This window comes from Heterocephalus glaber, unplaced genomic scaffold (genome assembly GCF_053883595.1).
Source record: "Heterocephalus glaber isolate CG9 unplaced genomic scaffold, H.glaber_assembly_v1.0 deba00000470, whole genome shotgun sequence".
Taxonomy (NCBI): Eukaryota; Metazoa; Chordata; class Mammalia; order Rodentia; family Bathyergidae; genus Heterocephalus; species Heterocephalus glaber.
In genome coordinates, this window is record NW_028258145.1 from 295,696 (window position 1) to 310,360 (window position 14,665).

The following is a 14,665-nucleotide window of genomic DNA, read 5'->3' on the forward strand; positions in this document are numbered from 1 at the left end:
AAAGAAAGAGAGAGAAAGGGTGAGAGAGAGAAAGAGAGAGAGAGAAAGAAGGAAGGAAAGAAAGAAAGGCAAGGAAGAAAGAAAGAAAGAAAGAAAGAAAGAAAGAAAGAAAGAAAGAAAGAAAGAAAGAAAGAAAGAAAGAAAGGCAAGGAAGAAAGGCAAGGAAGAAAGGCAAGGAAGAAAGGGAGGGATGGAGGAAAGAAAAGAAAAGGAAAAGAAGGAAGAAAGGAAGAAGGAAAGAGAGAGAGAAAGGAAGAAAAGGAAAGGAAAGGAAAGGGGAGGAAAGGAAAGGAGAAGGTCCTTTCCACACCATGGGCCACCAGACCCAGGCACATGTCTAGCTTCCTCTCAGCCCAGGCGAGGACCCTGCTGGTGGCCATCCCCCTGCAGCACTGTCACAGGCTCATTCTCCTTCCTGGGAAGTGTCCAGTACAGTGCCAACACATACTATGAAGGAGACATAACACATAGTGGTAATTTTTTTTAAAGACAATTTGCCACCTTTTAAAATCCAGCATGGCTCAGGGCAGAAAATACCAAAATCTGGGTACCAGGACATGACAAGAGCGGGTCTTCATCTGCCTAGTAACAGGGAGGGGCCATTCCCACAGGCAGCCCCCACCCTTTCTGAGGTACTGGGGATTGAATCCAGGTACTATTAATTGAGCTACATCCCCAACTGCTCTTTTTAAAATTCTTTATTTTCGGCCAGGGATTTAGCTCAGTGGTTTCACGCCGCCTGCTGCACAAGCACAAGGCCCGGAGTTGGAGCCCTGGTACCAAAAAAAAAAAAAAATTCTTTATTTTAAGACAGTCTCACTAAGTCAGAAGTTGCCCAGGCTGAGCTCAAATTTGGGATCCTCCTGCCCTGGACTCCCTTAGTGCTGGGATTACAGGGATTTACAGGCATGTGTCACAATGCCTGGATCAGGCAAGGCCCTTGGACATACAATTCCCTGTGGCCTCTGCACTGAGACTCACAGATCACAGGCTGCGATTTGCCATCCAAGACAGCAGGGGGAAAGGCCAGATGAATCAGCAGATGGGTCTCTGTGGCCACTCACCCATTTCTCCAGGCCTCAGCTTCCCCATCTTTAGCAGGCAGAAAGGACACCCTGCCTCCCTCTGGTTTGGTGTTGGAGCCCACAGAGGGCTGGGACCTCTGTGTGGTGGAAAATGTGAGGTTTGGCTGGCAAGTCTAGTTCTGCCTCAGTGGCGCCAAGGAAAACAGGAGGTGACCCAAGACTCTCGGTTTGCTACCATTACCTCTGACAAAGCAGGAAACCTCACCCCTTCCCCAGGAAGCTTCTGCTCACACATCAAACAACCCCTGAATACACGAGTCTGCCGGGAGCAGAAGGCGCTAGGGCTTGGAACAAGCGGGACCCCCCTGGACCCCAGCACCCACCTCTGGCCCTCGTAGTGTGAACGCTGTTACCAGGACAAGGAGCAAGCCCCAGGGCCTGTCCCAGCCTGGCCCTCGGTGGAGGAGACCTGGGGTGACTCCGGCAACCTCCCCAGACAAGTGGGACTCGTCCTGAACCCTCCTGCTGCCCTCACTGGCCCTGCTAGAGGTTGCAGCCTCAGCATTAGTAGCTGCAGTCCAGTCGATTCAGCTTCTGCTGGTTCGGGAGGGGGGCCGGGACGCGTGTGTGCGCCTGTGTGGAGGTTGTGCGTGGGAACTCTGTGTGCCTTCCATGCAATTTTGCTGTGATTTTCAAACTACTTTGAAAAATATTCTGCTGAATTAGAAACAAAAAGAGAAACAAAAGCAAAAGCAGAGCCCGCTGTGGTCCCGAGGGTGGGGCGGGAAGGGAAGGCAGATTAGGGTGGTCCCTGGTACCCAAGGCACAGACTACGATGGGGAGAAGGCAGGGAAGTGCTCGCGTGGCCGCAGCGGCCTTGGGGACCCACCTTGCGGGGCGTCGGGTGCCAGCCTGCTCACGGACCGCTGCAGCGCGGCCAGGCGGCTCCTCGCGCCTCGCAGGGCCTCTGTGAAGCGTGCCTCCTGCCCCTTCAGCAGCTGCTGCAGCTGGCGGATGGCGGTGAGGAGCTGCTGTTTGCTCAGACAGTTCTGGGGAGAGAAGAGACCCGGTGGGCCGGTCAGCGCCACGCGCTCGCGCGGGCTTCAGAAGCCCCCACACCACGGGTCCAAGCCATGGGAAGGCGGCCCCCAAAGATCCTCTCTGTCCAGTGCTCCAGGGGTGGCCATGTGTGCCCAGGGAGGCCATGGGTGACAGCCCCGCGCCACATGTCACAGCCTTACCTCTCTCCAAACCAAACAAGTGCAGGGTGCTGGCTCTGAAGGGCAGGGTGGCTGAGCAATTATTTGAACCCTAAGTGCCTCATAATCACTAGCTGGCTCCTCCAAAAGACACTAATTTTTCACTTTAAGTGAAGTCCCTGAAATCTTGGCCTCAGTGAACTTTTTCTTTCTCCCTTCAACTCTTTTGCGCCTTCACCCTGAGAGCTACATCCCCAGCTCCCTAGTCTCCCAAACCCCTTTTAAAATTTTAAAATTTTGAGATAGGGCCTCACTAAGTTTCTACACTGTTCAGTCTGGGCTCAAAATTGCGCTCCCCCTGCTTCGGCGTCCCAGAGTGCTGGGATTACAAGTGTGCACCACCAGGCCTGGTTTATGGATTTTTTTTTTGATACCAGGGATAGAACTCAGGACCTTACTCTTTCCAGGCAGGTCCAGTGCCACTGAGCTAAATCCCCGGCTCTATGGATCATTTTTAATAAGAATGATTTATTTATATTATTAAGGTAGAGCGTTAATTGTACAATGCTATGCATAATCTCTCATCCTTAAAAAATTAAACATAAATGAATAAAAATAACAAAGCAGAATATGCACATAAATGACTGAAAATAAGATATTTTATAATGTTCTCAATTATATCTGTGTACTTTATGTTATTCCCTATTGTATCTTCATAAACTTATGGCTTTCCTCCTTCCTAACATAACTGCTGATTTCTTATAGTTAACATTTCTGTCATTTAATGTTAGTTTCAGATTCCTCATTCACCTCAGCTAGTTGACTTAAATATCCAACTAAATATAGCACTGTTAATTAGAGACTACTCCCTTGTCCCCAAAAATGTTCTATGAAATTTTTACAGGATATAATGCGAATGTTTCAGCTACAAAGTGAATTTTAAAAATGTCAACCCTGATTCCATTTACTGTGTTAATATTATACTTCATTAGGCATAATTTTTTCTCAAATGCTCTTGTGGAATATAATCATTTATACTAAATATGAGATAAGCGAACAGGCTTAAAATATATGCCAACACTGACTTCTTTCATTTTTATATTTAATTATAAATTAGATATTTAAAATTGGGTTATTCCCTTACATGTTATCGTATATGCCAGGAAAGAAACACATCATTATTCTTCAGGGTACCAAAAAATAAATTTTTTTCTAAAAACTAGAAAGGTTTGTTTTGTATTCATAAAATAAAATTTAGATTTAATTGAATAAAAGGAAAACTTTTAATAGATAGATCTATAGATGAATTTTAATAGATGACTTTCACAGCTGATCGATAGAGCTATGTATAAAAATATTATAGGAATGTAGCCATAATTGTCAGAATTAAGATTAAAATTTGTTACATAGCAAGCATACCAAAAAGGTATGTAACATGATTCAGATATTCCCACTGAATATAACAAAATAAAAATACCTATGAATAAAAGGCACCCTAAAATATCTTCAGGAAGCCAAAGGGTCCAAAGATTTTTAGACTTAAGTTGTTCCTCAATTTGGTTTTCAAGACAGATTTAGTTGTCCACCATTCCACCACCCCTAGGGCAGAGGAGGTGAGCCGTGTAGGCCCCAGCAGCACCCCCCTCTCCATGGAAATGAAAAGACACATAAACAAGCCTCAAAAACAGACTTCCAGATCACCTACAGCAACCCCAAAGGGAAACGAGATGGAACAATCTGATACTCAACCACCTGGACTCTCTGAACTGGCAACAAAAGAGGATTTGGAAAAAATGAAATCAGAAATAATTTCTAAGATAACAGCAAAGATTATACCCATAGTGCAAGACATGATTAATAAATCTAGAGAGGACGCAGATAAAAAAAAATAGAGGATCTGAGGAACAGGATGGAATCCCAACATAGGAAACTTTTTAATTGGGTTGTCTATGAGCTGTAAGGGTTCTTTAGATATTCTGGTCATAGGTTATATGCACTGTAAATATGGTCTGTTTAAGGACTACTTTTCATTTTAATGATGTCATTTAAAGTTCTTAATTTTGATGGAAGCTCATCAATTTTTTTCTTTTACACATCATGTTTTTTGTATCCTAGGAAGTTCCTGCCTCCCCTAAATTCATAAACATTTTCCCTTATAATTTCTTCTTCAAGTTTTATAGTTTTAGGCCTGGGGATTTAGCTCAGTGGTTCCGGCACCGGCCTCGCAAGCACAAGGTCCCGAGTTCAATCCCCTGCACGAAAAAAGACAAAAAAAAAAAAAAAATAAGTGAACAGTTTTATAGTTTTAGTCTTTCATATTTAGGTGCAAGGATCCTTTCAAGTTATCTTTATGTATGGAAATAAAGGGTTGAGGTTAATTTTTTATATATGGATACCAGGTGTTCTAGTGCCGTTCGCGGAAAACACTATCTTTCCCTCAGCTCTTGAATTGAGTTTATATTCTATAAAATGTTAATGTTAAATAATCTTTCAAGACTCAGTGGACCATATATATGTGTGGTTCTATTTCTAGATTCTCTGTTTTATTCCAATGATCTATATGTCTTTCCTTACACCAACACTGCCTTGATTACTGTAGCTTTAGCGGACGTCTTAAAATTAGGTACTAAACGTCTTCCAACACTGTTTTTCTTTTCTTTTTCTTTTTACTTTTCTAGGTCCTTTGTGCTCCTACATAACTTTTAAATTTCAATATCCAATTATTCATTTATAGCAAGTATGCATACACCTGAATTTTTATATATACCTTGTGTTTTCTAATCCTGCTAAATTCAAATACAAATTCTAGGGGCTCCTAGAGATTTCTTAGTATTTTCTCTGTAGATGATCATTTCATCTACATATAAAGATTTTACTTCTACCTTGCCAATCCTATCCTAATTGTGTCATTTTATTGCCAGACTATTTTGGTTTAGGCCTATGTTTCAAAATTTAATAGACAGATGAAGAGTAGGCATATCTGCCCTTGTTCCCCACCTTAGGGAGAAAGCATTGTATCTTCTCCATTCATATAAGGCGTTTTTGCTGGAAGTATGGAGTACATGTCTTTAATCTGTTGAGAAGGTTCTTTTTACTTCTAGTGTCCTGATAGCTTTTATCATGAACAGCTGTAGAATTTACTTTGATACTTTTTCTCCAACTAGTGACAGGATCATATGGTTTTTTCCTTTCCTCTGTTAAAATGATGACTTTTGGGGGTGGATCTTCCAATGCTGAACCAACACTGCCATCCTTATAACAAAACCACTTTCTACATCCTGCCAGATCTGACTTCTAATAGTTTTTGTTAAACAAATTTCTATCTACGTTCATACTTTTTTCTTCTATTATCTTTACCCAGTTTTAGGGTTAGCACAATGCTGATTTCCTAAAATGAGGGGAGAAGTGTTCTTTTTTTTTTCTGCTTTAAATGTTTGATATAATTTATCAGTTAAAATGTTTATGAGCCTGCTGTTGTCATATAGGTAGGTTTTCAAGCTAGGAATATACTTTCTTTAATAGGTTCTATTCAAATTTTATATTTCCTCCAGAGTTAGTTTCATTAATTTGTCTTCCAAGGTACTTCTTAGAAGTTGTCAAATTTATTTCAAAACAGATTTTTGTAATATCTTTCTATATCATTTTAAATTCTGTAAAATCTGTGGTAATGTCTCCTAGATCTTGATATTGTAATTTAAAAAATGTATAATTGATATTGTGTAATAGGAAGAAAAGGTCTAAAGGAGCAGGGGAAGTGGGAGGGGTAGGGGAAAGGAAAGAAGGCAAAAGAAAAAATATGAGAAAAGGAAAAAAATAGAAACAAAGTCTTTGCAAATAGGGAAGGGTGGAGAGGGTGAAGGGAGGGCAGGGGAAGGGGAAAAAAATAAGAACCAAGATACTCATATAATGGTACAAGATCCCAATGATGTATGTAACTGTATTTTATACCTAAAATGTACCAATAAACTTAATGGGGGAAAAAAATAAAGTTGTTTCAGTTAAAAAAAAGTAGTTTTAGTCGTAGTACTACATTGCCAATATTCAGTTGCTTACCAAAATATCTTTTTTCTGTCAAATGTTACTAGAAATGAAAACAAAAACAAAAAATTAAGTGCTTGAAGGAGTAAGAATGCAGCAGAAAACTGCAGGAGCCCACATATCCTTTTTCTTAAATTTGTCATATATAAGGTTTTATATACAATCAGTGTGCATTGTAACAGTTTATATTAAAAGTCACTCAAGTCTGTCTAGAATGGTAACCTGGCTGCATAGCACATTTGACATTATTGCCCATGTGAAAAGGGATTGATTATGAGTTTTATAATTTAAAATATTGTCTAAAAGCTAGCAGGGAGGCTGGGTATTGAGATACGTGGCCCCCACCAGGATGGGAGGAGCTCCCCTCAGATGACTCATGGCCAGCCTCAGTGGGCAACTTGGACAAAGTCGAGCTCCCAGTGGGCCCCAGAACTCAATCCACAGGGCTCCTCACCCTCATCCTAACCGTGCCGATGAGGCATAGCCCCAAGTGCAACTGCCAGGAAGAAAAGTCATGTTTGTGTCCTGTCTCCTCCCACGCAGGCTGGACAGTGGCCTCATGCCATCCCCTGCACACCCACACCTCCCCATGGAAACAGGAGCTGCTGCACCAAGCCTGTGCCCTGTCCACCCACTGGGAAGCACTCCTCAGCCTGCAGACCTACTTTGCCTCTCTAGCGCCGGCTTCAGCTGCTGGCTCCCAGCACCTGCAGAGAAGGCCACCCGTTTGTGACTATGAGGTCTGTTTGTCTCCACTTCCCAGACCAAGACACGAGGCTGAAAGTCAAGAGACTTGGCCAGATCACGTGGCTTTGGAGGGATGAAGCCAGCCTGGAACCCGTGACCTCCTCCCCGATTTCCAGCCCTAGTGGTCACCTCACTTGCTCTTGCAGGCCCTGCGTGGGAATGGTCTCACTGATGAAATGCACTAGGATTAGTACAGCTGAACCAACCCAAATATCCCAAAAGCTTTGTAACACCCGTGCCAACTTGAGGTTGGGCAGAGGAAGCAGAAAGGGGATGTGTGGAGGAAATGTCCCTCACCACCCTGAGCCAGGCACCAAGCAGCTGCCATTCTGTCCTGCAAGCTGGTAGGGGCTATGACAGCTGGAGAGGCCCTGGGCAGGGTGGGACAGGACATGGGAGGTTCCAGTTCTGAAGCAGGGAGAGATCAGTGCCAAGGGCTTTACTGAGAGGGCGCACACTCTGCCTGGAGACTGGGGGTGCTGTGGGGCCCAAGAAGTAAGGAAACGAGCGAGAATGTATGGAGGGAAAGGGGCCATTTTCCAAGTCTCTAACCTCAGTGCCACTGGCTCCTAGGACACTTCCTGCCCAAGGACACCAGGCAGCTGCTGTCCCCTAGATGGTCATTAGGTGTGAGATTTGCTCACCTCACCAGCTACAACAGGAAGACCTTAAAAACCTTCCCGACCAAGCACACAAGGTGCATCCAGGCCAAGAGGGACATGGGAGATACTGGCCTGTCCCATGTCCAGTCCCTCAGGGTGAAGGAACAAAACCAAGTGTGGTGCAAAGAAGTTCCCTGGACATAGCAGTGTGCTGGGGTCAGAGCCAGGTGTCCAGGAAGCAGAGAGAAGTGGGGCTTCCACACGAGGTCCAGGACCAGAGTGGCACCTTGATCCCAAAGTGCTAGAAATGGAGCCCGTGGAATCCACGTGCAGAATGTCACCCAAATGCTTCCCTTGTTCAAGCCAGGAAAGCTTTGTCATCTTGTTTCATCAAACAAAGCGTACTCCCTGCAAAACAATTCAAATAGAGAAAAACAGCACCTTTTAGCCTTTAGTCGAAGACTATGTATGAAATAAAGAAAAACACATCAAAACAAAGAACGCACCTTTCGACTAAAGCCCAGAACTGCTGACGTCTCACTCACACAGCATCATCCACATCTGCCGGAGCAGGGGACTCAGGGTCTACATCAGCTCTTCCTCCACATGGCTGGGCGTGACGCCATTTGTAAGTAAATGAGCACAGCAACCCATCGAGCCCAGCTCTCAGTTTTACTTCTGCTCATCTGTGGTCTGGAGAAATCTCTCTCCTCCCCTCCCATCCTCACCCCATGAGCTCCTGCTCAGACCCAAGAGAAGCTGTGCATGAAAACAAATCATTTCCCTTTCCATCTCCCCTTGCTGAGGTCAGCCTGAGGGGGTTTGGGGGGGCCAAATAGGCTGGGCCCTGGGTGTCACTTTGGGCATTCCCTCTGGGCAGCCCCTTCTCCTCTCAGCGTTCTGACCATAAAAAAGTAGTGATAAAAAGTAGCCACAGACTCCACACAGCTGGCAGGGCAGACCACCCACTCTGGTGGGAAAGCTCAGCAGAGCTTGACAGGGTGCAGGTCAACCTAGGGGTGACACCAGGTTGCCGGACAGTCAGTGTACCCAAGAGGCCATACCTCGAAGCTGAGGACCCTGCCTGTCAGGGCCCTCACTTTCACACATCTCTTTCAGAGCCCTTGAATGACTTAATTTTTTTTCTTAAAGAGACCCGCCCAAATGGTGAAAGCTCTGGTCCCTTCAAAAGCTGGCTCTAGGGCCTGAGGATGCAGCTCAGTGGTAGAGTACTTGCCTAGCATGTGGGAAGCTCTGGGTTCCACTCCCAGCACCACAAAAACAGGTGACCCCCCCCAAAACCAAAAAAAACCCTAGCTCCACACCCAGCTTAGCTGTTGATAACAAACAATGAAAAACAAATGACCTCCATTTCTTTGAATTAATAACTTATTTGAGGGCCAGGGATTTAGCTCAGTGGTTTCACCGCCTGCTGCGCAAGTGCAAGGACCCGAATTTGATCCCTGGTACCAAAAAAAAACTTATTTGAAATGGAACCAAGAGAAGATCAATGACATTTTTTATGTCTTTGAGGAGATAAAGAACAAGATTTTTATCATCTCCATTCTGAAACTCTTTAAAGGGCTGAGTACTCTGTCTAACTCAACACCAGTGAGTGTTACCAAGGTGTGAACCAATTAGAGAAGTGACAACAGGGTCACATTCTCCAGCTTTCCTCAAGCTGGGGAGCAGGTGGCAATTTACATGGTTCTGGAACATGCAGGTCAGTGGTGAGAGCTGCAGGGAGGGGTGTGTTCCCCCCCCCCCCAGGAATGTCCTTGTCCCACTTCCCCTGGTCCCAGCTCTCATGACATTTACTCTAGTAGAGCCACCACAGGCTCCTCAGGGCTGACTACATTCCTCTTTCCTGGAACTGACTGATGTCCTCATGGAAGGCCTCCAGAGACATCTTTACCCTCAGACCCCACCTGTTGGCAGAGAGCTAGACATAGCCAAAGATGGGTGACCTCAGCTCACCCTGTCCCCCTGCTGGAAGCTGTAGGCCTGAGCCTTCCCATTCTGTCAGGCCTCCTTGTTGTCAGAGCTCAAGACGCAGTCTGGTCCCAGGCACTGAAGGCCACAGGTCAGCCCTCAGCGGGATGTGAGCCATGGTGGGGGGACATCCTCAAGAGTTTCATTGTCACCTACCCAGCACAAGGTTCTTCCTCACAGTGTCAGTCTGGGCATGGAGACAACTCCAGGAGCTTCCTCAGGAAAGAAAGGAAAGAACCTGAGACCTAAGGCGGCCGCAGATAACCTCTCAGACTTGGAGGGGCCGTCTCTCAGGCTGGTTTCTCCTAAACCACAACTATTTGTCATGTCAGCATTTTGTGAATGGGAACACAGATGTTTTGATGCCTTTAGGTCTAGGAAAGGCTGGGCCACCCTTGCCAAATGGGTGCTTGCCGGCCAAGGCTGGAAGCCCTCTGAGTCTGAGTCACAGTGAGTCGTGCATGTGCTTTCTCCAGAACTGTTATTTTTTTTCAGTACTGGGATTGAACCCAGGGCCTTTGCACTAAGTTACACCCTCAGCCTTTTTTGAGATAGGGTCCTGCTAAGTTGCCCAGGCTGGGCTTGAAATTTCAATCCTCTCACCTCGGACTCCCAAGTGCTAGGATCACAGGTGTGTGCCACCATTGCCAGCCTCAGAACATTTTAGACCAAGCCAGAGAAGGGTTATAACTGTTCCTCTTCATCCAGTGGTCACCCAGCACTCACACACAGGCATGAGGAAGCAGGACGGCTTCACTTGGGCAAGTTGCTGAGGCCCTATTGTCAGTCAGGGTTCTTCAGAGAAACAGAGGCAGTGGGAGATACATTTGGCACGAATGTTTAACATCTATCATATCAGAGAAGGAGGGTGGGGAAGAGAGAAAGAGAGACAGAGAGATAGGGAGAGAGGGAGACAGTGACAGAAACAGAGACACAGACAGAGACAGAGGGAGGGAGAGAGACATAGAGACAGAGAGATAGAGGGAGGGAGGGAGGGAGAGATTAAGGAACTGGCTCTAAAATCTGGTCTAAAGTCCACAAAGCAGGTCACCAGGCAGGGGACCCCAGCAGAATGGAGAGTGCAGCTCCAGCCCTAGGGATGGAGGCTGAATTCCTTCCTCCTGGGGGTCTCAGGCCTCTGTTCCAGGCCCACCCACATCGTGGAGGTAAATCTCCTGTCCTCTCAGGCTGACCCCATCTAAATGCGCTGGCTCTGCAGCTTCTCCACTGGTGTCCAACCATATCGGGCTGCGTGGCTGAGGGAAGAGGCATGCTCGTGGCCACACTAGCCCTGCCGTGGGAGCCTCTGTGAGGGCTCTGAGCCCCTGGCTGCTCAGGGTGTTCGAGTTTTTACCACGCTCACGCTGATCACCCGTAATTCTGTGTTTATACTCCCAACTGCCCTCCTTTCCGTTTCCTGAAGTGGTCTCAGGAGCTAGGAGCCAGCACTCCAACCACTCATGACACAAGTGACCCAGGTGCTCACGACAGCCCCAGGACGAAATGGCACCATCAGAGGAGCAGGTGAGGCTCTCAGCCACAGCGACATTTAAGCCCAAGAGTGAATCCTCCATTGCCCGATTCCATACTCTACAAAGGGGCCACAAAGAACCTGCCCCTTCCACATCTTGGGTCCTCTCCCCAGCCTGGTATCCACCTTCAGAACCTCTCACCACCTCTCCTCTGCTCTCTGCATTCTCCAGGGCAGAAAACAAGCTTTAGAGAATCTTCATCGCTGGGTGTAGGATTTGAGTTTACACTAGGTACTCATTTAAATGAGCAAAGGAAAGTAGAGAGAAGGAAGGAGGTGTGAGCCCAGAACAAGCTCTTGTTCAGCTCACTGCCCTCACCTTGTCACCCGCTGGCCACCCAGCCCCCTTGATCCTGATGCTGAGTGCTCCTGCTGTATTGCTCATGCACCTGATAGCACTGTGTTGTCCTCACCAGCCTCTGATACCCTCTTGAGCCCAAGTTGAGTGTGTGGCATCCAGCAGCAGTGTCACCCACTAGGTCCACACTTTCCTCTCACTGCTCTCCAAACAGAGGCCTTCACAGCCCCAGAAATGGGGCCGTGTTTCGCTTATTTCATTTTCTCCTCACTGCAGCCCTGACACAGGGTGCCTATTACCACTCGGTTAGGAGGAGCCCTGTGATGGGCAGAGACTCCTAACCAGTCCAGGTGCCCGCAGCCCACAGTGCCAACATTACCTCTGCCAGGACCCCTGCTGAGATGGGCGGCACCGCTGCAATGGGTCAGGAAGGGACCCCCTCATCCTCCCTTTGCTACCCTCTTCCTCTCCCTTATCTCAGACTCAAGGACAGGTCTTAAACTGGGCTCCTAGCAAGAGGCGCTGGTTTTCTCTGGGAGTCTGTGGGCCCATAGTCAGTGGGAGAGAGCACATGAGGTCCCTTCCTCCTGTCTCCTGCCCCAGCCCTGCTCCAAGAGTGGGACTCAGCTACCACTTTCTTGGCCACCGATAGCCTCAAAGGTACAGTGTGGAACATGGGTAATGTCCACAGGAGGAAAATGACCTGATCAGCCTAACAAGAATGGGTTAAAAGTTACCTTCATGGAAAAAAAAAAAAGTTACCTTCATGGCCGGGCAAGGTGGTGCACGCCTGTGATCCCAGCACTGAGGGTAGCTGAGGCAGGAGGATTGCAAGTTTGATTCTCACCTGGACAATTTAGTGAGATGCTGTCTCAAAGTAAAATATAAAAAAGGGCTGAGGAGGTAGCTCAGTGGTAGAGAGCTCCTGGGTTCGATTGTCAGTGCCACCAAAAATAAAAATAAAAAGTAAATCATGAGGGCCAGGGATTTAGCTCAGTGGCACCCAGCCTGTCTCACAAACGCAAGGTCCTGAGTTCAATCCCTGGTACCAAAAAAAAAAAAAAACACGAACAAAATAAATAAATAAATAAATAAATAAATAAATATATAAATCATGAGATTGGAGTAAGCCAAGAAAAAGAAAGATACTTGACTTAGAAATCGCAGACCCCAACTCAAGAGAACAGGCTCTCTTTCTTTAAGTTGTGGTAGGTGCAGGGTCACCAACCCAGAGAGAGTCAGAAGGGCAGAGCAAAGAGCAGAGACCTGGGAGCCCTGGCCCCAGGGAGAGCAACCCTAGCAGAACTTGTGATAGGAAAGAGGTTTTGGAAACAGCTGTGTTTGGGAAGATGACAGGGCCAAAGAGAAAAAACTCCAGGAAAACCAAAAAGTTACATAAGACAGGAAGTCAATCCTACTGGACCACGTGGCTGTGGAGGGACCAGTGAACACAGTGTCCTCTGTTGGGACAGCAGATCAGTGGTCTGGAATGTGGAGTGGGTGCCTCAAGAGGGAGACGCTGGGCTGGGTGTGGTGGTTCACACCTGTAATCCCAGCACTCAGGAAGCTGAGGCAGGAGGATTGCCATGAGTTTGAGGACAGCCTGGGCTACACAGTGACTTCAAAGTTAGCCTGCATTACAGAGTGAGAAAGACTGAGAGAGAGAGAGACAGACAGACAGACAGACAGACTATATATGGAGTCATTCTTGAAAGATGTAAACTACCAAAACCCACACCCAGGAGCGAAATCAAAGCTAACCTAAATATTTCTGGATCTATTCAAGCAATGAATTCCTAAAACCTTCTGGAAAAGGAATCTCCAGGCCCATTTGGTTTCCTTGGAAAATTCTACCAAATATTTCAAGAACTGACACCAATTTTACACAATCTCTTCCAGAAAATAGACAGTCGGCTTCATCAACAGACTAAAGAAAAACTATGAATAGAGGTAGAAAAGGTATGTGACAAAATTCAACATCCATTCATAATACTCTGTCAAACTAGGATGAGAGGAAAACTTGAACCAGACAATAGCACCTACAAAAGCCCCCACAAGGTGCCGGGGATTTAGCTCAGTGGTTCCGGTGCCTGCCTCACAAGCTCAAGGTCCAGAGTTCGATCCCCAGTACCAAAAAAAAACAAAAGTCCCCACAAAACACCATCCCACTCAGTGCTGGAAAACAATGCTTTCTGAACAAGTCAATGATGTCCTCTCTCCTATGAGACATAGTAACATAAATTTTAGTTTGTGTAACAAGGCCAATACATAAATGACAGAGTGGAAGGAATAAAACTGCCCCTATTCACAGACAATGTGATTGTCTATGTAAAATCTGAGGAAATCTACCAAAACAAAAAATCCAATAAGTGAGCTCCACAAGGTCAAAATATAAAGTCAACATAGAAAAGCCCACTGGATTTCCATATTCTAGATAGTTACAACTGGATATTTTTAAAAATTTTAAATACCATTTAACATAGTTCAAAAAATGAAACAATTAGATATAAATCTAACAGAACACATCTATATTGAAAAGTAAAAATACTGATGGAAGAAAGCAAACAAGATGAAAATAAATGGTAAGACATACTGCGTTCACTGATTGGAAGATTCAATACGTTTAAGACGCTAATTTTTTCCTATATTTAATGCACGGTCAATCAAAAATTTAGTAGGACTTTTTGTGAATATACATGAGCTGATTCAAAAATTTTAATGAAAAGACAAAGAAACCAGCATAGCCAAAAACAACTTTGAAAATAAATAATAAAGTTAGAGAATTTATGTTCTCAACTTGCAAAGCAATAGTAACCAAGATAGTGTGTTATTGGCAAAAATAGTCCTATATGTGTATGATGAGTTGATTTTTGACAAAGTTGCTGAGACAATTCAAAGGCAATTCAACAACCTTTTAACAAATAGTGTTGGATCAATTGAATATCCATATACAAAACATTGTCTTCAACATAAACCTCACTTCATTAAAAAAAGGAACTCAAAATAGATCATAGTAAAAATATAAAGCTATGAACATTTAGAAGAAAACATAGAAGAAGAATTTCATGACCTGGGTTTAAGTCAAAGGTTTTTAGACTTGCCCATCAAAAACCTGATCCATAAAAGTCAAAACCTAGTAAATAAGATTTCATTAAGATTTAAAACCTTGGGCCAGGGATTTAGTTCAGTGGTTCCGGCGCCTGCCTCAAAAGCGCAAGGTCCCAAATTCGATT

The 14,665-nt window shown here is 45.3% G+C and overlaps 1 protein-coding gene across 1 annotated transcript in view; it reads right to left on the reverse strand.

Moving 5' to 3' along the window:
- Fbln7 (fibulin 7) overlaps nt 1-14,665 on the reverse strand; it is a 33,083-nt gene that overhangs the window by 13,720 nt on the left and 4,698 nt on the right. The window contains exon 2 of the mRNA XM_004844308.3: nt 1,915-2,074. Coding sequence (XP_004844365.2) covers nt 1,915-2,074 — 160 coding nt within the window. The remainder of the gene's footprint in view (nt 1-1,914; nt 2,075-14,665) is intronic.